General features: G+C 41.5%; 1 protein-coding gene across 1 annotated transcript in view; it reads left to right on the forward strand.

Moving 5' to 3' along the window:
- Positions 1 to 25,525, forward strand: part of LOC126267139 (B-cell receptor CD22-like) — a 144,111-nt gene that overhangs the window by 48,266 nt on the left and 70,320 nt on the right. Inside the window, exon 6 of the mRNA XM_049972063.1 lies at positions 12,475 to 12,634. Coding sequence (XP_049828020.1) covers positions 12,475 to 12,634 — 160 coding nt within the window. The remainder of the gene's footprint in view (positions 1 to 12,474; positions 12,635 to 25,525) is intronic.

Consider the following 25,525-nt stretch of genomic DNA (forward strand, 5'->3'; position numbering starts at 1 on the left):
TATCTGTGCCCTATCCCACAACGGATACAAACTCTAGATTACATTAAATATGCGAGAATAGAAGGAAAAATATTAAATTCGCATTTGAATTAAAAGATAGACCTATTTCATTACCTTTAGGCCTTATAAACTCAATTTATACAACATGGAACAGTGTCTTCTTCAAATAGTGTTACACATATTGTTCCTACAGCGCCAAAAGTAACCTGATTCTAGGGCATCCACAGATGGCGGCAACCGGATGTCGCACAGCCTCCCACCCCATCAGCTCCACAGAAAAGAAAAAAATATACTTTAATATGGAGTTTTTATTTCAAGGAATTTATTAAAATGCCAGTGTTATGTAGGTTTTTAACAGGGTCGTAATTGGAACTTTTTTATGGCTTCATAGAATTCGCAATTCATCTTCTAAGATATTAAAAGTATTCCATACCCGACGTCTAACACGCCCAGCCTCCCCGCCCCCCTTCCAGGTATCGTACTACCGCCCTTCATCTCACGTTTTATTCACAGCGTTGTGTTGCACTTGTGCTGCCAGAGGGAAGACTGGGTGGACAGCTGATTGGTGTTAGGCAAAGACGGACGGTAGAATCAATTTCCTTGTGTGATACGAACAGACCGTTCAGGGCAAAGCCAAGTAAAAGGATCTAAACACGTTGATGTGTAGGATGTTTACCAGAAGAAATGACGGGCAGCACGAATGAGGTCATGTAACATTTCTCATGGCCTGCCGTCTCACGTACAACACGCTACTCCTGGATGGCTGAAAGTATTACACTACCAATATTTTTTGGAACTACAAATAACAAATTGATGCATTTACTAACTATTCCCTTAATCACACCCAATGCCTGCAATCGGTCAATCGCTTCGTGAAAATTCCTATGGTGAACTAAAATTACATCTGTAAGTATCGGGTAGATATGTTAGTTTTATGTTTCAGATAAACACAACAGGAGCTACAGCGACAACCGACGATTTACCTCCTTTCAGTGCTGCCTCGGGAAAATCTCAATTACACATTTTCCAATAAAAAATACTAATAAATAGCTCTATGTATGGTTTGTTCATAGCAGGAAACCTCAATTGTCTACTGCATTCCACTAGCGACAAAAAAGTCCTGCGTATGTGCAATATTTTTGCTCGTCACCCTAGCGTTCCGCCTCAAACTTGTCTTCATCCTTACTTCTTAGTTATTAGGCACATATCGCGTTGATGTTACATGTTTTACAGAATATCTTCTGCCACTACAATTTTCACCTTTGTTACTGCGGGATTTTTTTTAACCCAACTGTGAGCTTACGTACTTTCCCATTTCAGGTCTAGCTGTCATTTGCACCTCATCGTAAGCTTCTCTAAATGTTTTTTTATCCTCTCACTCACTTTGTATATTACACTCTTGTGCTGGCGTGCTAAATGCTTACATTCTCCTTTTATCGACTTATCATACTCTTACTCCCTTCTGAAATTCCGTTTCACTTATTTTTACTACACTTAATTTACTTACCATAGTCATATGCCTGTTTTAACGTTCACTGCCGCTAGTAGATGCTCAGTACATGACACAACAGCAACATTGCCGGATTTCTTCATATTTCCTAATCTAGAGCTTAAACTCAGCACTTACGCTAGAAAATATTTCTGTCTTATACCCTAATATAGAGGAACTTAACCTTAAGAATCAGTTCATTTACCATGCGTTTCGTTTCATTCGCTATCATTTGCCTCTTTACGCTTCTCTTCGTAACCTCACTAATCTCTTGAAAAACGTTCGATAGACCAAAGTACCACCAAGAGATTGACGTAAAGAAAAGAAGAACATATTCAGACTTCCGAGGTGCACACAATTGCAAAACTGTAACATTCTTAATAAAGAATGACTCCCTAAACGTTGCTATTACTCTTCCACACATGTACTCTTCCATAAATTACCTCGAGATGACTGAGTGTTAGTGTTGTCCTCATCATTTCATCATCATCCAGGGAAGTAGCGAAATTGGACTGAGCAAAGTTTGGGAAATTGTACGGGCGCTGTTAACCGCGCAGGTGAGCGCACAAAAAACCAAACATCACCATCATCACCATCATTTTCCATAAATCTAGTATATTCCTCAGTTCAAACGCTGTCTTTTATCCGCGATAGATGAGTTGATAGGAACTGATATTTGGAGTAGTCTCTACCAAAAATGGGTCATGATACACTACTAAAAACCTTCCGATGTCGTTAATCACTTCTCTTAATCTCTCCTTTGTTTTCACTAATACCGTATCCCTAGGTATAAACATTTCGGTCGCGTTCTTGCACCATGTCTTTTCTTCCTTTAGCTGCCGGTCGCAACTTCCTATCTCTGGCCAACCTCTCTATTTCACCCTTCACGAGAACTTGACTCGCCATAAAGACTACTCTTCTCTTATTGACGTTCATTGGTTTACTTCGAAACACCATTTTGCTTGCTGCAATGCCCGCTGGTTAATGCCAAAAAATTGTTAATTCTTTCCTCCAAACTTACAATGAAGTTGGCACAAACAATGTTTTCTCTGTGACAGTACGTCCTACTCAGGCGTTTCACCTCTTTCGGCAGTGTCTCACTGGTATTTCCCTGTGGACATTTTGGTCAGATCTTAATGTCTCATTCCACGGCGTTACCACATTTCCTGAAACTTGTAGGGTATAAACTCATTGTCTGACAGTAATGTGCCTGGCTCCCTCGCTTGCACAAAATAGTCCACCTCTAACTTCTTTATCAAGACTCGTGCGTTTACTCCCGTAATTGGGTACAACTTTACGTGCATTGAAAATAATTATAGCCCTACCAAGATTTAAATACGGTTTCCCTTGGATACTGGGACTGGTCCAATCATATCTATCACATTTCTCTATCTGCATCTACCTGAACACTCTGCCATAATTTTTAAATAGGAACATAGGAAGCCCACATCTTTTGGCATTGGTGACAACCTTGGAACCGTTTCTGCACCTGCCTCAACATGTTCTCAAATATCACCACTTCATGTAACTTCGCATTGCACATCCTTGCTCCATACTGCCCATACCTTTCATGCACTGGTTGTATTAATTCATCTAAATGTTGCTGTGGAAAATACGAGGTTTGTAACTTAAATAAAGGCATCTATTTATTCAGAATGCCACTAAGTGGTTTCTTCATCTTCGGAATCAATGTCGTTGCTCAGCTGATCATTACAGGAAAAGGTTGAATTTATTTTGTTAGTGTTAAAAGGATAATTGTGTGATTGATTACTTACGCTTTGTTTAAAGTCCTTTCGGCCCCTACATTTGTTTCTTTGTAAGCGGTTTATTGCTTTGTTAATTGACGTTTATATGCCTAGTAAAATTATCGTTAAATCATGCCCTAAGTTCATACGAACCATAGCCCAAAAGACAGGAACCAAACTCACAATCGACAACGTTTCACCAAATTTCGACTAAAACTCGTATCTCTGAATTAATTTGAGGCAGACTTACGCTGCATTTCTCGGTTGTGAACAATCGTTAAGAACTGACTTTCATAGCAAGGGCAGCATCATATTTCGACCAGCTTCCACCCCAAATGTTACGCCTTACCGTAAGGTAGAGGTGAAGACGCCAGTGTCGTTCCTGATTTCAATAAGTTTTGTGTCTATCGCTGAATTAAGAATACGCTTCGCCTTAGCAACTATGTCTACTTCATTGACCTTGGTAACAGGTACAGCATAGTGTTCTTCAATGCCAGATAGTAGCTTAGCTATGGAACTACGGTTTCCTCATATGTAGTCTAAGTATTAGCAGGATTCGTTTCGATCGTAAGCTTGTTTATATCTTCTTTTGGTATACTGAAAATGAGTTTTCACTTTTGTTACAACAGTATAAGTTTGCTGAAACAGTTGTCGATTTCGTGAGTCTCAGCACTGCATCCCTTATGAGTAGGTTTTTTTGGATGAGTGTTGCTCTTTATTTGTAATTGTCGTCCTGTGTTTGCTGACATAGATTTTCAAATAAAGATGTTAATGGATCATCAGAAGTTCATAAAACACATTCTGCACTGCAGAGATGGACGCGAAATTAAAATGTTCAACTTTTCCAGAATTATATACTATTTTCAACTCTATGTACCCACTTCAATGTGGAAATCAGTTTGCAATAGTGAAGTTCCACAATTATTTATCGTAGTTCCTATTGAATTTCGAATCGCCGCTGTAGAATAAAACTGCTGGTTGTCATCGGTATGCATCTCTGCGAAGATGTTTTTACACACCTCGTAGACCTCGCCTTGATTCAGCCCAGTATTATAATACCCGCCTATACATTAAAAGGTGAGTGGCACTATATTAATGCCTTCTGTTTCAGAGTTAAACACGTGGCCCTATTTACTATTTATTATTGTGACATTTCTACCCCAGGATCAAAAACGAAAGGCAATTTCTTTTCTCTGAATGTAACGTCACCTTCAGAAATGGTGCCCTCTGATTTTATTCAACATATAAATGTAGAAACTAAGCACATTTCACTTCATATGGAAAAATTTCGTCATTTCACTCTACACAGAACTCTATCTTGTCAGTGTAACAGACACGTACTTGACTTCTCTCTCCAATTGGTGTAACAGTGACGCCCCAGAGTGAACGACTGTTGGACAAAGGATAAGCATGCCACTCACTCGATATGCAAGTAATCGGAAAGATAAGTTAAAGAACATAGTATCGTAACTGGCGTAACTCGGCATGTGCGGATACTGAAACCTAACAACAGTCACTGTCTGTTTTGTTTTTAACGGGCACTAAAATGCTGCTTGTGAGTAGGTGATCTAATAAGTGTGTATTGGCTTATAGGACCTCTGATTGCCTGTATGTGGTATAGTAATGTAAAATTTGGGATTTTGTGTTAAGTTCCTAAGGGACCAAACTGGTGAGGTCGTGGTCCCTAGACTTACACACTACTTGATCTAACATAAACTAGCTTACGCTAAGGACAACACAGCCACCCATGTCCGAGAGTGGACTCGAACAACAGACTGCGATAGCCGCGCGAACCGTGGCAAGGCGCCTAAGACCACGTGACTACCCCGCGCAGCGTACAGTGATGGAACAACAGTCCTCACCAAGTGTACTTATATTGTAGATTACACTGGAAGTCCTCCCCCGATGAACCATGGAACTTGCCGTTGGTGGGGAGGCTTCCGTCCCTCAGCGATAGCCGTACCGTAGGTGCAACCACAACGGAGGGGTATCTGTTGAGAAGCCAGACAAACGTGTGGTTCCTGAAGAGGGGCAGCAGCCTTTTCAGTAGTTGCAGGGGCAACAGTCTGGATGACTGACTGATCTGGCCTTGTAACATTAACCAAAACGGCCTTGCTGTGCTGGTACTGCGAACGGCTGATGAAAGCAAGGGGAAACTACGGCCGTAATTTTTCCCGAGGGCATGCAGGTTTACTGTATGATTAAATGATGATGGCGTCCTCTTGGGTAAAATATTCCGGAGGTAAAATAGTCCCCCATTCGGATCTCCGGGCGGGGACTACTCAAGAGGATGTCGTTATCAGGAGAAAGAAATATGGCGTTCTACGGATCGGAGCGTGGAATGTCAGATCCCTTAATCGGGCAGGTAGGTTAGAAAATTTAAAAAGGGAAATGGATAGGTTAAAGTTAGATATAGTGGTAATTAGTGAAGTTCGGTGGCAGGAGGAACAAGACTTCTGGTCAGGTGACTACAGGGTTATAAACACAAAATCAAACAGGGGTAATGTAGGAGTCGGTTTAATAATGAATAGGAAAATAGGAATGCGGGTAAGCTACTACAAACAGCACAGCGAACGTATTATTGTGGCCACTATAGATGCGAAGCCCACACCTACTACAGTAGTACAAGTTTATATGCCAACTATCTCTGCAAATAACGAAGAAATTGATGTATGATAAAAGAAATTATTCAGACAGTGAAGGGAGATGAAAATTTAATAGTCATGGGTGACTGGAATTCGGTAATAGGAAAAGGGAGAGCAGGAAACTTAGTAGGTGATTATGGACTGGGGCAAAGAAATGAAAGAGGAAGCCGCCTGGTAGAATTTTGCACAGAGCACAACTTAATTATAGATAGCACTTGGTTCAAGAATCATAAAAGAAGACTGTATACATGGAAGAAGCCTGGAGATACTAAAAGGTATCAGATAGATTATATAATGGTAAGACAGTGATTTAGGAACCAGGTTTTAAATTGTAAGACATTTCCAGAGGCAGATGTGGACTCTGACCACAATCTATTGGTTATGACCTGTAGATTAAAACTGAAGAAACTGCAAAAAGGCGGGAATTTAAGGAGATGGGACATGGATAAACTAAAAGAACCAGAGGTTGTACAGAGTTTCAGGGAGGGCATAAGGGAGCAATTGATAGGAATGGGGGAAAGAAATACAGTAGAAGAAGGATGGGTAGCTTTGAGGGATGAAGTAGTGAAGGCAGCAGAGGATCAAGTAGATAAAAAGACGAGGGCTAGTAGAAATCCTTGGGTAACAGAAGATATATTGAATATAATTGATGAAAGGAGAAAATATAAAAATGCAGTAAATGAAGCAGGTAAAAAGGAATACAAACGTCTCAAAAATGACATCGACAGGAAGTGCAAAATGGCTGAGCAGGGATGGCTCGAGGACAAATGTAAGTATACTGAGGCTCATCTCACTAGGGGTAAGATGGGTACTGCCTACAGGAAAATTAAAGAGACCTTAGGAGATAGGAGAACCACTTGTATGAACATCACGAGCTCAGATGGAAACCCATTTCTAAGCAAAGAAGGGAAAGCAGAGAGGTGGAAGGAGTATATAGAGGGTTTATAAAAGGGTGATGTACTTGAGGACAATATTATGGAAATGGAAGAAGATGTAGATGAAGACGAAATGGGAGATACGATACTGCGTGTAGAGTTTGACAGAGCACTGAAAGACCTGATTCGAAACAAGGCCTCAGGAGTAGACAACACTCCATTGGAACTACTGACGGCCTTGGAGAGCCACTCCTGACAAAACTCTACCATCTGGTGAGCAAGATGTATGAGACAGGCAAAATACCCTCAGACTTCAAGAAGAATATGATAATTCCCATCCTAAAGAAAGCAGGTTTTGCCAGATGTCAAAATTACCGAACTATGAGTTTAATAAGTCACAGCTGCAAAATGCTAACTCGGATTCTTTACAGACGAATGGAAAAAAGGATCAGTTTGGATTCTGTAGAAATGTTGGAACACGTGAGGCAATACTGACCCTATGACTTATCTTAGAAGCTAGATTAAGGAAGGGCAAACCTACGTTTCTAGCATTTGTAGACTTAGCGAAAGCTTTTGACAATGTTGACTTGAATAGTCTCTTTCAAATTCTGAAGGTGGCAGGGGTAAAATATAGGGAGCGAAAGGCTATTTACAATGTGTACAGAAAGCAGATGGCAGTTATCAGAGTCGAGGGACATGAAAGGGAAGCAGTGGTTGGGAAGGGGGTGAGACAGGGTTGTACTCTCTCCCCCATGTTATTCAATCTGTATATTGAGCAAGCAGTAAAGGAATCAAAAGAAAAATTCGGAGTAGATATTAAAACCCATGGAGAAGAAATAAAAACTTTGAGGTACGCCGATGACATTGTAATTCTGTCAGAGACAGCAAAGGACTTGGAAGAGCAGTTGAACGGAATGGACAGTGTCTTGAAACGAGGATACAAGATGAACATCAACAAAAGCAAAACAAGGATAATGGAATGTAGTCGAATTAAGTCTGGCGATGCTGAGAGAATTAGATTAGGTAATGAGACACTTAAAGTAGTAAAGGAGTTTTGCTATTTGGGGTGCAAAATAACTGATGATGGTCGAAGTAGGGAGGATATAAAATGGAGACTGGCAATGGCAAGGAAAGCGTTTCTGAAGGAGAGAAATTTGTTAACATCGAGTCTAGATTTAAGTGTCAGGAAGTCATTTCTGAATGTATTTGTATGGAGTGTAGCCATGTATGGAAGTGAAATAATGGACGATAAATAGTTTGAACAAGAAGAGAATAGATGCTTTCGAAATGTAGTGCTACAGAAGAATGCTGAAGATTAGATCGGTAGATCACATAACTAATGAGGAAGTATTGAATCGGATTGGGGAGAAGAGAAGTTTGTGGCACAACTTGACCAGAAGAAGGGATCGGTTGGTAGGACATGTTCTGAGGCATCAAGGGATCACCAATTTATTATTGGAGCGAAGCGTAGAGGTTAAAAATCGTAGAGGGAGACCACGAGATTACTACACTAAGCAGATTCAGAAGGATGTGAGTTGCAGTGGGTTCTGGGAGATGAAGAAGCTTGCACAGGATAGAGTAGCATGGAGAGCTGCATCAAACCAGTCTCAGGACTGAAGACCACAACAACAACAAGTGCCAATAATGTGTTCTGGTATTATAAGATAACTTCCCACATCAAAAATGTTTGCATTGCATCGCTTCCGAAAGTTTCGGAACCTGTACAGAAAACTGGTACAGAGATCAACATAAACATCATTTCTGCCCTTTTTATTGCTCGTGAAAACCACAAATTCATGTTGTACCATCATGCAGCGAGATCTTCAGATTGCTGTACACAGAGGTACCCCTAATACCCAGTAGCACGTTCTCTTGCATTGATAGATGCCCGTAATATTTGTGGCATCTATCCACACGTTCATTGAGTCACTATTGGTCCAGTTTGTCCGACTCCTCAAGCGCGATTTGTCGTTGATTCCTCAGAGTGTTTGGTGGTTCACGTCTTCCATAAACAGCCGTCTTCAGTCTATCCCAGTCATTCGATACGGTTCATATCTGGAGAACAGTCTTGCCTCTCTAGTCGAGCGATGGCGTTATCCTGATGGATGTCATTCACAAGATGTGCACGACGGGGGCGCGAATTGTTATCCATGAAGACGAATGCCTCACCAATTTGCTGCCGATATGGTTGCACTGTCGTTCAGAGGATGGCATTCACGTATCGTATAGCCGTTACGGCCCCTTTCGTGACCACCAGCGGCGTACATCGATCCCACACAATGCCACTCTAAAACATCAGGGAAGCTCCATTTTGCTGCACTCGCCGGACAGTGTGTCCAAGGCGTTCAGTCTGATCGGGTTGCCCCCAAACACGACTCCGACGATTATCTGGTTGAAGGCATATGCGACACCCATCGGTGAAGAGAACGTGATGCCAAACCTGAGCGGTCCATTCGGCCTGTTGTTTGGACCATCTGTACCGCGCTACATCTTGTTGTGGTTTGAAAGATGGACTTCACCATCGACTTCTGGAGTGAAGTTGCGCATCACGAGTCTATTGCGCAGTTTGAGACGTTACGCGACGTCCTGTGGCTGTGCGAATGCATTATTCAACAAGGTGGCGTAGCTGTCGTGGTTCCTCGGAGCCATAATCCGTATTTAGCGGTCTTCCACTACAGTAGTATCCCTTGGGCGGTCTGAGCGAGTTATGCCAGACCGTTCCTGTTTCTCTGTATCTCGTCCATATCCGAATCATAGCTTTGGTTCACTCCGAGACGCCTGGACACTTACCTTATTGAAAGCCCTTCCTGGCACAATGTAATCGAACCGCGGTATTCACCGTCTAGGCATGGTTGAGCTACAGACAACACGAGCAGTGTACCTCCTTCCTGGTGGAATGACTGGAACTGATCGACTGTCGCACCCCGTCCGTCCAATATCCGTTGCTCATCCATAGTTGTTTACATCTCTGGTCGGGTTTAGTGACATCTATGAACAGTCAAAGAGACTGTGTCTGTGTAACAATATCCACAGTCAACGTCTGGTTTCAGGAGTTCTGGGAACTGAGGTGATGTAAAACTTTTTCTAGATGTGTGTGTAACACAAAAAATTTTGACATAGAAATATCGTTGTGGTACTCAGCGTGAGGGTGTACACAAAGTCTGTGCCAATATCGAATAGTACCTACAACAGTCGCTCCTGGCATCACGTTGGGGGTACAGGGAAAAAGATGGCCGGTTCTAGAAGAGCGTACTGTTTGGATGTTTTGCTTTTAAAATCTCGAGTGTATTTGGCTGTGACTGGTAGAGCTTGGTAGAGCTAAATATGTGTGTGTGTGTGTGTGTGTGTGTGTGTGTGTGTGTGTGTGTGTGTGTGAGCATGTGAATTTGTGTGTGACGATGAAGGTGGGTGGCTCCTCGCAAATCCTGACAAGAGTTTACTGCTGCTGCTCTTCCTGACATCCCCCGCACCTGTATGCAGACGACCGAAGAGTTTACAGGTTGTACGTTTGTACAGGGTGGGCAGAAACCGTCGGCAAGGCGTAGGTTGTTGTGAAAATTTTAAGAAAAAAATTCACTACGCAGCGCCGTTTCCGAGTTAATTAGTACTGAAATTACCCAATCATGCCGCTGCACGCGCAAATTGAAGCGACCCGCCACAAACAGTGTCAGTAGTTCTCATAGCGTACATGATGGCGCACGTGGCCGCTCAACACTGGGCTTGGGTTCGATCCTTACTACAGACGGTGTTCAGTTTTTATATCGCTCTCTTGTTCGGTTTTAGGGAACAAAACGAAGAACACGTTTGGCGTCACCGTTGGTAACGCCCTGATTGGCTAAATTTAATGCTAAGTAACTCAAAAACGCGGCAACGTATCGACTTTTTTTGTGAACAGTTATTTCTTAACATAACCTACCGTGCGATGCCCTTACAAGCATTTCAGACAGTTTCTGACGACCCTGTACATACTGTGAACCAGAACGAAAGTAGATACCTAACTCTGCTACCCTTTTCCCTCATCATTAAGTTGGAAATGTAGTTGACGGTGTTCCGCAAACCTTCTCCTACAGCTTGTTACAGTAATAGCGTTCTGAACGAAAACGATTGCAGCATTATGTAAGTTTAGGAAATTTCCCTCACTGACGGAGAGAAAAACTGCTTTCTGTGATTTCAGTCCGCACTGCAGAAGGTGAAACACCCAATTGCACACTAGGTTAGCTGACGAAAGTATACTGATACGCTACAGTGGCCGTCAGCACCGTTATACAATTGATTCGTTCGAGTAGCGAAGCTGAAGCAAAACTCCGTTGGCTGATGAAATACGCAGCGGTCAGCCAGTGACTGCATTCCCCTCACACAACATCCAACGTGTCCATCATATCATCCATGAGACCCATCAGTTCGGCCCACTCAAAGAAAGTCATCGGGGAAATCGTTTTGAAGGGTGATGGAGCATGACTAAGTGTATGAATGACCTTGTGTCAAGGTGGAGAAAACCTACAAACAAAGATAAAGACTATATCGAAAAGTGACAAATTAATCGTGAATGTTGTAACTTTTATCTCAGATATTGTGCTCATATCAATGTTCACTTACATGAGTTGTAATTTAAAAATAGAGACACTTCATAGGATACAAACTATTTCTCTCTAAAGTAGTAAAAAGAATGCGAAGATGTACGCAGTTTAAACTTTGCCATTAATAGCAGTTGTAGGCTAAAACTTTATTTCAGTTTCACGGAGACGCAAATAAACTTCAGATGGTACTGAATGAAAGAACCACTGTGGAACGTTAGTGAATTCGTGGCGGTTCTATATGCCTATTAGATTTTGTCGTGTTGTATAGACTTCCGTGGTTAATTTGTCTGTGCAGACCACGTGCTTGATAGTATCTGTGAGCGTTTTCTCTAGGTCGATGCAGCGCAAATATACACACTGCCTGATTTTCATTGTGTGTATCATAAGATGTTGGCCGTGTTTTACTTGCGTACATTCAGTATAGTAATATTTAAAGTAAGTTTCACTTGTATCTCCGATCATTGCTTTAATACGGAACTACAGACACAAATAGAATGAAGACATCCTGATAGACACTACTTCTTTTCCATTATGTGAATCATCAGATGTTGGTTGTGTTTTATTCGGCTACATTCCATACCGAAATATTTAAGATGTGATCCACGAGCCTAATCTTTTTTTCTTTACCATGATAATAGAGACCTAAATAGAATGAAGACATCCAGGTAGCTGCAGGGATCAGCTGGTTTAACGGCACACAATACTGAGGAATGAGGGCGCTCCTAGTTTGCAAGTAAGTCATTTGTCCAGGTACTGTCTCGCTCACGGTGACCAGTGATGAACTACAAACTCCGTATTAAGGTGGTAGTATGATTAATTTCGCACAATATACGGAAAACTATACAAAGGTTCCAATATTGTCTGACCCCTCATCGTTTGTTAATATTAATACTCCCTGCTGTAATGTTCACGTAACATAGTGATACTTTTCGAAAATCTAAGCGCTCTTGAGTGTGTTGAATGCTGCTAACCTGTAAGAGTTAAAACTGAAGGCATGGAGAGAACGGCGCTATTCAGTAACTGACACTTTCAACCGATAACGGCAACTGAGAAGGACTCTAAATTGTATTGTTTTGTCCGAACGCCCAGTAGTACATTAAGCTGAAGCCAACGTATCGGTTTGCTTCTCGTTTCTTTTTGCAGGGTCGCCTGCTGGAGGAAATTCATTCAAGGGGACCGCTCATCCAGACGTTCACTCTGCGTCTGAACGCCATCAACCGCACAATGGCAGGCAATTACTCCTGCGTCTCATCCAATGCAGTTGGAGACACTGAGAGTCCTCCACTGCCGCTGACCATTATGCGTAAGTTACCTCACAACTGAGCATTGAAGTTTTTGTTTTAAGTATTGTCGCAAAATTCAGATCGATAACTGCAAGTATATACTTATATTTTGTTTCTTTTTGAGTCACCAGTTTTTTGACAGGTTAGATGCGGTCCGACACGAATTCCTCTCCTATGCCAACCTCATCATCTCACAGTACCACTTTCAGCCTGCGTCCTCAGTTATTTACTGCATGTATCCCAATCTCTGTCTTCCTCTACAGCTCTCTCTATTACCATGCAAGTCATTCCCTGATGTCTTAACAGATGTCCTATCGTCCTGTCCCTTCTACTTGTCAGGAGTACGTTGTCAATAAGACACCGCACCATTTATCTTTATAATGGCTAGACATTTGTTATCAGTACTTACCATACTGATAACAGTTGTCCAGCCATTATTGAGATAAATGGTGCTGTCTCTGGATAACGACGTATCCTGGGAAAGTTAATTTTGGTTGGGTTCATGTGTAGCTCTAGTTATGTGGGATAACGGGTGCAGTTGCTGCAACAGAACACGATACCTTAAGGCAAATCACTCGTCAATGCCTCTGTCAAAATGGAAGATCGTGACCGGTAGCTCAACAACCAGAAATGAATAGCGCAAATCAAATTCGAGAAATGAATTTCATTATTCTTGATCTGTATCATCACCAACCTACGGAAAGCCTAAGTAATACACACGACGACTTTTACCACAGTTTATCAGCAACAGTGTAATTTGACAATAATATTGCTCTTCAAGTCCTGCCACAGTCGCCAGGTGCTAATGTTGCTTTCCCTTACGTTGTGATGGGTAGGGCCGCATGCATTCTGTGTCCAGTATCGTGTCACCAGAAACCAGCGCAACAAACTTCGTAAATATGTCGTTTTCTCTCTGTAATTCGTATACTTCAATGATTATATTTCTGGTAACGCTCATCTTGAAGCAGATTCATTATATTGCTCATTAAAAAATTAATAATAAATAAATCAAGATTTTTTGTAACTTTAAGTCTTATAATCACAGAGGTTACTACTAATCAAAAGAAATTGTCAAAGTCAGCATAATCCTATGCCAGAGGTAGAACTACTTGTCATATTTTCTGACCTCATATTAATACATTTCAAACATTTGCTTGTCAAACAATGTCTTTGAGCAGAGATATTATTAGTTCACATATTATTTGCTATATTTTTTTGAAGAATTAATGTATTTCAGACCTTTCTTTTCTTGTTTCTAGAAACTGCAGATTAATATGATTTTTAATCTTGACTAATTTTGCGAGTACGTGGTATATAAACCGAAACTGCAACTCCAAAATGCTCGTAAGTGATTTATAACTCTGTATAATGTCATTAACGTGCATGAGCTTAATAACATTAGTGTTTTGATTCAGTATTGACTCAATGCAGGCACGTGTAGCATTTGACAGAAACTCATACAGAAGTCCTTCAGAACTGCTAACTGAGTTACATAATTAAATTTCACTTCAATATAATAATATGCAGTGATTTTGTTTACAAAGTGACTACACACTTCTCCCGGCCATCGACTGATTCGTTGATATCCACGGACCGCATATTCATGAACTGGTGCACTTGTCACGTAAGATACAGAAAACAGACATTTCTGTTATACACTGATCAAAGTTTAATAATGTACGTTCATGTAACAAATTGTTAAGTCACTCAGCCGTAAAAGAACAGCGGTTTCTCAATTAGTGTTCGGAAACCCAAGAAAGGTTACTGTCTTCAACAGCCTTGCTAGCCGCCAAAGCCAGCCAAATGTGAGCTCAAACAGTATATTGTGGGACCTACAGAGAAAAGCTTATTCGTTTCTGCTGTTGTCCGCATAATTTTGCAGATCTGCTTTCACCTCTCGCTTTCGTCCGCTCTAACACTGGCGCCTATTTTCGCAGATCACGACCACCTCACACCTTATGTGCCTTTAAATCGTTCTACAGGAATAGCAGAACCAACAGATGCCCTTTGCAGAAACTTAACTCTGCCTCGTGGACCGGTTATGTCAACGAGAATCCATTGAGACACTATTGTACTACAACGTAATGCTTTGCTAGCATCCTGGGACTCTATACGGGGCGTCATTCACATGTCGGGGTCATAGTCTCTCACTTCTTGAAACGTATTTTTCAACGCTTTAAGACATCTTTTGTGCGTTGATAAGAGCACTGTCTATGTGGAGGAAACATAATCTGTCCACATAAACACTATGTGTCTCCGCGCTAAACTTTTCATTTAGATACTCGCAGTTTTGATCCTACAACTGAACTAAACTCCGCCCGAACAAGCCACGAAGGCACTACGGTACCAACCGGCTGCCGTGTGATTCTCAGACCACACGCGTCACTACATATGGAGCGCGTGTGGTCGGCACACTGCTCTCCCGGCCGTTTTTCAGTTCACGAGACCGGATATTTGATTGTAGTGTGTATTATTTTATCGATTTCCCTTACTTTTTGCTCAAAAAAGTGGATTATGAAAAATGGTTGTGCTTTGAGGAAACACCACTTGCTTATTATCGACTGACACAGCTTTCGGTGAACTTACACCATCCTACCATCGTGAGAGAGATCATTTTATATATATATATATATAAGTGTGTGCGGGGGGGGGAGGAGTATTATATTGAGAAGATGTCTGTAGTCTTTTGTTTGCTCCTATTTTGGCAGTGTGTCACTTGGAACTAATGAGGATAGGATATTTCTGTAGGCGGGTAAAAGAGAATGTTAGGACTAAAATGAAAATACTTGATTGCTAATGTTATATTATCTTAAGGAGGCATTGAATGTCCTATGCCGCCAATGTGAAGTTATTGAATTTTGTAACCCATTATCTTGAGAATTTTTTAAGACGCCAACTTAAAGTTTTCCATAATTATTGAATGCACCCTTTTAAATACATTTAACTAGAATTATTACTATAATTGTATTGTGGGACATGTTATCTTGTTTTTTCAAATACTCAATTTTTTTGACAGAATTTTGTAAATTAATGAACAAAACAATTCAGAATATTGTAATTATTGTAGTTCCATATGTGTTGAATCTCACACTTGGCATGCTGTGGTAATTACATGTCTTTACCATCAGTACTTTTTTAGAAAACGTGTCATTTGTTGCAAAAAGTGTAGTTCAGAGGTATTGAGGTTTAAAACTTTTTTGTTACAAATTCTTATACAGACTTACATTTCTGCTTCTTTTACGCTCTAGAATTGCCCTGGCCCACAGTCTGTGTCTTCTTCAGTGTCACAACAGCCCAGTGCTTGCCTCCTCCTTTTCTTTCTTGCTTCTTTTGTCATTTGCTGAGCAGCTACTCTGCTTGAAGTACACGAAGCTGATCCAGTTGCCGCATTCCTTTAGCTGTGTTCTCTCCAAGTCTTACCCCTAACTTCTCCAGAACCTTACGTCTTACATAGTTCCCACCATTAAAATTTGTTACAGCGCCAGACACTGCTAACATTAGAGTCATAAAACCAACAAATACATTTTTAGGCACACGGAACCACACAACATTATTGAAGGACTCGTTCACATTCTGGGTTTTTCCATGTACACACTTCTTTAGCAGATCAGGATTTGCCAAATCTCTGTACGTAGGTTTCATTGCCTCCATTACTGCCAAGGGAAGAGAATCTTTATGTGTAAATTCATGCAGTATGCTAGAAAATTCAGCTTGCCTATATTTACACCAAGTGTTTGTTGGAGGTGGACACAAAACATGACATGCCTTTCCATCGGTTGATATTCGATGAAAGGAAGTGCTCCACACAGCTCTTTTCAACTTCTCTAAATTGTCACACTTATCTCTAATGGCCTTCCCAAAATATTTCTGTGATTCATCAATTACTTTGTCCGTTAGTCTTCTAGCTGATAGACTACTTTCAATGAAAACAAATATTATAAATAAAGGACTGATTTGTTCATTCGTGATGCCAACTTCTGAGACGTAGCAGTAGGCACAAAGCAAATCAATTCACAGCCTTCTAGATTGTGTAGGTCCCAAGATATGACTGCTCAACTGTGACATTATATTCGTAACCGCGAGATTTGACAGTTACACGTCAACTTTCCAAATATTATTTGAAGATATCATAGTTGTGTGATCTTAATGTATTATATACCAGAATTTTCATTAAATTCCAAAGTAAATTATGGAGTAGAAAACAGAAAATGTCAAATTTCAACAAATTTCCTGTACAATGCCCCCTTAACAGCAAAGCTGTCGGTACCGGAAGGCTGATCTCAACAGCATGGACATTTACTGAGCTATGCTCCTTTTGGAGGTGATAAGCCGTTGCCTTCCTCCGAAGTTTGAATAGAATTACACAGCCCATTGTACAGGGGCATACAGTTTAACGCCGACATGGAATCACGGTTCAACGCGCTACTTTTCAGTTCAGCCATCATTTGGAGCAATGAAAGAAGTCGTAAGTGCCAGTTTAAAACCCTAGAAGAGACTGAGGATCGATCTACGTGTTTTTGGATTTGTAGTCTGGTACTTTACCACTCACTGTTTACCTTACTGCTTTTATTTCATACGCTATATTCCTGTCACCAGTGTTGTGTTAAATGCCTTTTAACGTCTTTATGCAAGGATACCATACTTCTTTTCGGAATGTGATAGTAAAGGAAGTGCAGTAAAGTACTGTAACATTAAAAATATAAGTCACGTTTGACACACTCCACATCGGTCGCTATCCACCTACTGTTAACTGCTCGCTCGTTTGCTCCTCTCATGAAGTAGAGGCGCTTCCGAGCTGGGAAACGGACGTTAGCTGTTCCTTGAGATGGGCGGTTCTTTTGGTCAGCGCAGAGTGAGCAACCACTATGCCGTGATCGAATAGAGCAAGCTTTGCGTCTCCATGTGGACCGGCATGTGAAGTGCATGCCAGAAGTTCCTTGCCCGAACAGCGCATTCGGCCCTTCAGACCTTCGTTACTTGAAGGGGCGTTCGTGAGAAACGTGTGACTGTAAGACAATGAAACTTCGTGGAAACACTGATAAAGGCACTAGGAAAAGAAATAACGACTTAATAGCCTAATGAAAGGCGGTATAATTGCACAACAGAGGATAACATATTGTAGATGGCGTACTATTTTTATCTTCCAGGTAAACTTTGTTCAATGTGACGACGACCTGCATCCACGACAGAATGGAACAGTACTAGAGATAACAGTTCACTATTGTTCGCTGCTATTTTCGAACGGTGGGCGATGGGATCTTCACCTGTCGTTACACAGCTGATGCTCTGCTCTAAGATCGCACATTACGTATAGCATTTTCAGCCATGGCAACAGTAACTCCTTCAACAGCTTGTGGCGAAATTGGCCGTCGGCCACTCTCAGGACCAGATCCCAAATCGTCAGTTAATTCAAATATACGGATAGTGCTCTTCAACCTCGGTGTGGAAAGAGGACCTGTCCATACCGCAGAGAGTGGTAGCACTACTGAGAAATCGGCTTCAGGAGTAAAGCCCTGCTAACCTTCTCCAGATCCAACCTGCGTTTAATGTCCACGCCTATAATGCACATGATGCTTGTGTTTCACTCTACGTCGCCATACCATCACCGGTGCGTAACGGCAAGTCGTGACACTAAGACTGCACGTTCTACAGCATACAGTTTGAAATTGCAACACCAACAAATATTTAATGTAGAGAAATGAAATTTAAGGAATACATTCGTCTAGGTAACACGTTTGAGGGATACCATTGCAAGATCACAGATTAATGTAAGCCCAAGAAAAGCCATTGCACATTTGAAAAGCTAGTACATTAATAACTGGTCTAACTGCCAGAATGTTGCACACAAGCATGAAATCGTGCATGCATTGTGCTGTATAGAGTCACACGTCTGGCTGTTGGATGGAGTTTCATGCCTGTTGCCCTTGATCAATACAGGGACGGTTAATACTGTTTGTGGATGACGCTTAAGTCGTCATCTGTTGATGTTGCATATGTGCTCGACATCTGGGGATCGAGCAGGCCAAGGCAACTAGTCGCCACTGTGTAGCGCACGTTGCGTTACAGCAGTGGTATGTGGGCGAGCGTTGTCCTGTTGGAAAACACCCCATTGGATGCTGTTCAGGAATGGCAGCACAACAGGTCGAATCACAAGATTGGCATACAAATTTGCAATCACCGTGAGTGGGTTAACACGAGATTGCTCTTTCTGCCACACGTAATCGCACCTCAAGTCGAGGTGTAGATCCTGCGCGTCCTGTTCGCAGACAGGTTGGTTGCAGCCTCTACAGGGCTCCTAACCAACACACTGTCAACATTGGCACCGAGATAAAACCACCTTTCATCGGCAAATACAACAGACCTTCACCCTGTCCTCAAATATGCTCTCACTTGACACCACTAAAACTGTTATTGAAATAAACGGTTTGTAACAACCGTTGCGTCACTCTGATGCCAACTGCTGCTCGAATTGCTGTTGCAGAAGCACTAAGATACGCCAGAGGCATGCGTCGAACGTGACCATCTTCTCTCTCTCCGCAGTGCTATGTCGCTGTTCGGAGCGCTGTCTTCTTGTGGTCGTACACTCTCGTGACTATCACTGCCAGCGTTCATGCACAGCGGCTACATTACTGCCAAGACTTTCTGCCATATCGCTCAAGGAACGTAGAGCTTCTCATGGCACTAGTACAAGTCCTCGTTCCAACTCAGTGTGGTATTGATAAGGCATCTTTGTCGCCTGATGGGCAGTCGTGACTAACACCAACTCGTCGCGTCCAGTCTCAAAGGTGACCACTAGAACCTGTATTTAAAGCAACTCAGATTTTCATCCTCATAGTGACGCTTTCAGCGCTTCTGTTATGCGACGCGTACGAAATTGGAACGTCAACGACCATTCAGATGTATTTATTTATTTATTTATTTATTTATGTTACAGCTCGAAACAGGTATATAACATGTGTGGGAAATGTTACAGTAATTACATTTAGATTATTGATACACAATATATATAGATTACATGCCATTACCTAAAAGATCATTTAAGTGTATTTAACATAGCATTCCTGAAGTCAAATCATGTCAGCACCGTACTGTATGGGTACTTCAATATAAGCAATTTCTTAAACTCATTTTTAAAAATTCTACCAGAAAGCTGTTTCAGGTTATTTGTCAGAGAATTATAAAATATTGCCCCCTTAATGAAGGGCGTTTTTGTTGTTAGCTTACCATATGAATGTCTGATTTGTGTCTTTTATCGTAATAAACGATTTCCATAATCCTGTGTCACATTTTTGTCTTTTTTCACTAACACTACAACAGTGTTTTTATTTGAGCCACTTGTCTTAAAGTAAAATAAATTTAATTACTTTTGTTAATATTGACCCTCAGGTTTTCTTTTTCAAAATGTGTTTAGGCTTTTTCAACAAAATTCTGTACCACTGAATTTAGGCCATCATTACTACGTACCCAGCAAACCCTAGAGGTGTGATCAGCATACATAGTAATACGATGACTGATGTCTAATACTCTTGGGAAATGATTCACGTAGCAAATAAACAAGAAGGGGCTCAAGATAGAGCCTTGTGGCACACCAAAATATATATTTCTTATATTTTATCTTCTTTTTTCGATTATCTCTCCATTAAATTCCTTCTCTCGTTTACGTCGCAGAGCTCCTTGGTGTTGCGTTGTTTTTCCCAATCATACATCTATACAGTGATTCAAAAGTAACTGTACATACTTTTTTTGGTCGTCAGTCTACTGACTGGTTTGATGCGGCCCACCACGAATTCCTTTCCTGTGCTAACCTCTTCATCCCGGAGTAGCACGTCCTCAATTATTTGCTTCACGTACTCCAATCTCTGTGTCCCTCTACAGTTTTTGCCCTCTACAGCTCCCTCTAATACCATGGAAGTCATTCCCTCATGTCTTAGCAGATGTCCTATCATCCTGTCCCTTCTCCTTATCGGTGTTTTCCACATATTCCTTTCCTCTTCGATTCTGTGTAGAACCTCCTCATTCCTTACCTTATCAGTCCACCTAATTTTCAACATTCATCTATAGCACCACATCTCAAATGCTTCGATTCTCTTCTGTTCCGCTTTTCCCACAGTCCATGTTTCACTACCATACAAAGCTGTACTCCAGACGTACAGCCTCAGAAATTTCTTCCTCAAATTAAGGCCGATATTTGATATTAGTAGACTTCTCTTGGCCAGAAATGCCTTTTTTGCCATAGCGAGTCTGCTTTTGATGTCGGCCTTTCTCCATCTGTCATTGGTTATTTCACTGCCTAGGTAGCAGAATTCCTTAACTTCATTGACTTCGTTACCATCAATCCTGATGTTAAGTTTCTCGGTGTTCTCATTTCTACAACTTCTCATTACCTTCGTCTTTCTCCGATTACTCTCAAACCATACTGTGTACTCATTAGACTGTTCATTCCGTTCAGCAGATCATTTAATTCTTCTTCAATTTCACCCAGGATAGCAATGTCATCAGCGAATCGAATTATTGATATCCTTTCACTTTTTATTTTAATTCCACTCCTGAACCTTTCTTTTATTTCGATCATTGCTTCCTCGATGTACAGATTGAAGAGTAGGGGCGAAGAGCTAGAGCCTTGTCTTACTCCCTTCTTAATACGAGCACTTCGTTCTTGATCGTCCACTCTTATTATTCCCTCTTGGTTGTTGTACATATTGTATATGACCCGTCTGTCCCTATAGCTTACCCCTACTTTTTTCAGAATCTTGAACAGCTTGCACCATTTTATATTGTCGAACGCTTCTTCCAGATCGACAAATCCTATGAACATGTCTTGACTTTTCTTTAGCCTTGCTTCCATTATTAGCCGTAACGTCAGAATTGCCTCTCTCGTGCCTTTACTTTTCCTAAAGCAATACTGATCGTCACCTAGAGCATTCTCAATTTTCTTTTTCATTCTTCTGCATATTATTCTTGTAAGCAGCTTCGATGCATGAGCTGTTAAGCTGATAGTGCGATAATTCTCGAACTTTTCAGCTCTTGCCGTCTTCGGAATTGTGTGGATGATGCTTTTCCGAAAGTCAGATAGTATGTCGCCAGACTCATACATTCTACACACCAACGTGAATAGAAGTTTTGTTGCCACTTCCCCTAATGATTTTAGAAATTCTGATGGAATGTTATCTATCTCTTCTGCCTTATTTGACCGTAAGTCCTCCAAAGCTCTTTTAAATTCTGATTCTAATACTGGATCCCCTATCTCTTCTAAATCGACTCCTGTTTCTTATTTTATCACATCAGACAAATCTTCACCCTCATAGAGGCTTTCAATGTATTCTTTCCACCTATCTGCTCTCTCCTCTGCATTTAACAGTGGAATTCCAGTTGCACTCTTAATGTTACCACCGTTGCTTTTAATGTCACCAAAGGTTGTTTTGGCTTTCCTGTATGCTGAGTCTGTCCTTCCGACAATCATATCTTTTTCGATGTGTTCACATTTTTCCTGCAGCCATTTCGTCTTAGCTTCCCAGCACTTCCTATTTATTTCATTCCTAAGCGACTTGTATTTCTGTATTCCTGATTTTCCCGGAACATGTTTGTACTTCCTCCTTTCATCAATCAACAGAAGTATTTCTTCTGTTACCCATGGTTTCTTCACAGCTACCTTCTTTGTTCCTATGTTTTCCTTCCAAACTTCTGCGATAGCGCTTTTTAGAGACGTCCATTCCTCTTCAACTGTGCTGCCTACTGCGCTGTTCCTTATTGCTGTATGTATAGCGTTAGAGAACTTCAAACGTATCTCGTCATTCCTTAGAACTTCCGCATCCCACTTCTTAGCGTATTGATTCTTCCTGACTAATGTCTTGAACTTCAGCCTACTCTTCATCACTACTTTATTGTGATCTGAGTGCATATCTGCTCCTGGGTACGACTTACAATCCAGTATCTGATTTCGGAATCTCTGTCTGACCATGATGTATTCTAATTGAAATCTTCCCGTATCTCCCAGCCTTTTCCAAGTTTACCTCCTCCTCTGGTGATTCTTGAACAGGGTATTAGCTATTACTAGCTGAAACTTGTTACAGAACTCAATTAGTCTTTCTCAATGTTTTCCATTGCTTCTGCATCGTCATGTCGTTGATCATTGCTGATTCTTCCGCCTTTAGGGGCAATTTCCCACCCCTAGGACAAGAGAGTGCCCTGAACCTCTATCCGCTCCTCCGACCTCTTCGACAAGGCCGTTGGCAGAATGAGGCTGACTTCTTATGCCAGAAGTCTTCGGCCGCCAATGCTGATTATTTATCAAAATTTAGGCCGTGGCGGGGATCGAACCTGGGACCGAAGACTGTTTTGATTATGAATGAAAGACGCTACTTCTAGACCACGGGTTATTTCCAAGTCTAGGGGACTGATGACCTCAGCTATTAAGGCTATTGAGGACACGAAATTTTCAACGACTGGGTTCCTCGCCGAATTCAACTGAAAACCACCGTCTCGACTGATAAGAGCCTTACTGTCAGACAATCGTATTTTCAAGGATTCGTTAATAATAGAACTCAAAAAGTTGGACGTATGGGCCACAATTTTTGTCTCTTTGTAATTCATTACATTTTTTAGAGGAAATACAGTAAAGTAGGTGAGTATGTCGCTGATGCTCTACATTACTGTCCTGCACAGTATGCGTTGTTTGCCCTATATAAAATTTGCCGCATTCGCACGGAATCCTGTAAACACCTGCCTTGCGCAGCTCTAGATCGTCTTCGGCAGATCCAAACGGTGACGAAATTTTTGCAGGAGGGCGAAAGATTGCTTCTACTCCACATTTTCTTAATATTCTGCCTATCTGCGCTGAAATGTTACCAATATATGGTAAAGAGGCAGTCGTATTAAAGGCCTCTTCCTCTTCTATGCTCCGTCGCTTATAGGTCTGTAGTTCTCTCTCCATTTGCTGGGACGAATAGCTTTTCTTTCGAAATACAATCCGCAGTTGCTCCTCTTTCTTTTGCAAACTGTCTGCTTTAGAGATGACTTGAACTCGGTGTATCCAGGTCTTCAAAACACCCATCGTTTGTGAAGGATGGTGGCAACTAGCGGGGTTTGCAAGTACAGGTCTGTGTGAGTTGGCTTCCTGTATACTGAAAGACGAAGTGTGTCATCGCCCTTAGTCACACCAGGACTTCTATAAACAGCAACCAACTCTGCAACTCCATAGCAAATTTTTCGTCTTCTTGTAAAGAGTTCAGACATTGTAGGAACTCTCCCAGACGATCCAAACTATGAGGCCAAACGATACAAGTATCGTCAGAATATCGGCAAAATACTGTTGCTTTAAAAATGGGTGGGGCTAGTGATCGCTCCTCAAAATTTCCCATGAAAAGATTGGCCGCCGGGGGAGACAAAGGACTCCTCATAGCGACACTGCTCACAAAACGCGTTGTTGAATAAAGAATATATAGAGGAGACGGTGTGCTCAAACAGCGCTGTAATGCCCGCTCCAAAGCTATTGCCAATGAGATGTAGTGAGTCCACAAGACGTAGATTTGTAAAGAGTGAAACCACATGGCAACTAATGAAAAAGACATTACTTTCCAGTTACAATAACCTAATTCCGCTGATGAAATGACTAGACTTCAGTATGTGATGTGGACATTTTCCTACAATTTGTTTGAGCAAAAACGCCAAGTACTGTGCTACGTCATAGATGGCTGCTCCAGTATTACTCAGAATAGAAAGTAATGCACGTTATTCTTGTGGATCTGTGGCAGGACGTTACAGACATCCGGCAGTTCTACCGAAATTTTGTGGAACAGTATGTACCCCGGGAAAGTTTTAAATCTCTCATCAGGCTTCATGTTTTGGTGGGTCATTGGCTACAGTTCTCGGGGACATATGGTGCTGTAGTTGGGTACAGTAACCAATGTCGACTACGTTACTTGGGTCGTTTTCCCCGTGACACTGGAATTTCATTGACAGGACAGTAGTGTCCTTTTTCGTGGAGCCAATTCACGTTCATATGCGGCTGATGAGGCCCAACGTGCTCTTCGTCGTGTAGAACGATTGCCCTTTCCAGCAAAATCAACAGATCTGTCGCCAAGTGAAGTCGTATGTTGAACCGGGAGCTTATCGTTCTCTAGAGCCTGCAAAAATCACTGCTGAATAGCAATAAAAGATGACTAATACTTGGCAAAAGGGCCGGCAGCGGTGGCCGAGTGGTTCTAGGCGCTTCAGTCCGAAACCGCGCTACTGCTGCGGCCGCATGTACGAATCCTGTCTGGAGAATGGACGTGGCCGATGTCCTTAGATTAGTTAGTTTTAAGTAGTTCTAAGTTCTAGGGGACTAATGACCTCAGATGTTAAGTTCCATAGTCCTCAGTGCCATTTGAACCATTTTGAACTTGGCAAAATCTATAACAGAACGCCATTCAGTAGCTTTGCCTGCAGTGCTTGCAGAGGGGGGTACACTATGTATTGATTGGACTGTATGGATACCCTCTATTGTGACAAGTATGTTTCATTTTGGCTGAAACTGTTATCATACATTACTGAAATGACTGACTAAGTGACATATAACACAACAGGCAGAGTCAATTGACTTGAAATTGCTCTGAGTATGCTACCGTGTGATCCTGTAAATAATCATGAAGAAATCACTGTATCCGCCATGGTTGCAATGGGCTTCTTATTCCCTGAAGAACTGCATTGTAAATGAGGTTGAAACAGTGATAGTTATGTACAATATGATTCTATACTATACTGGGAACTCTTTTACGTTTAGTCACCCATTATAATTTCAGGTGGACCATGTTGCCTTTGACCCATAATTTACCATTTAAGTTCCTGAGATTTTCTGTTGCAGTTTGTAGCAGAATACATCGACCTGTTAAAACGCTAGCCACATGTCAATTAATTCGTTCAATGTCCATTGA

Source organism: Schistocerca gregaria, chromosome 4, assembly GCF_023897955.1.
Source record: "Schistocerca gregaria isolate iqSchGreg1 chromosome 4, iqSchGreg1.2, whole genome shotgun sequence".
In the NCBI taxonomy this organism is placed as follows: Eukaryota; Metazoa; Arthropoda; class Insecta; order Orthoptera; family Acrididae; genus Schistocerca; species Schistocerca gregaria.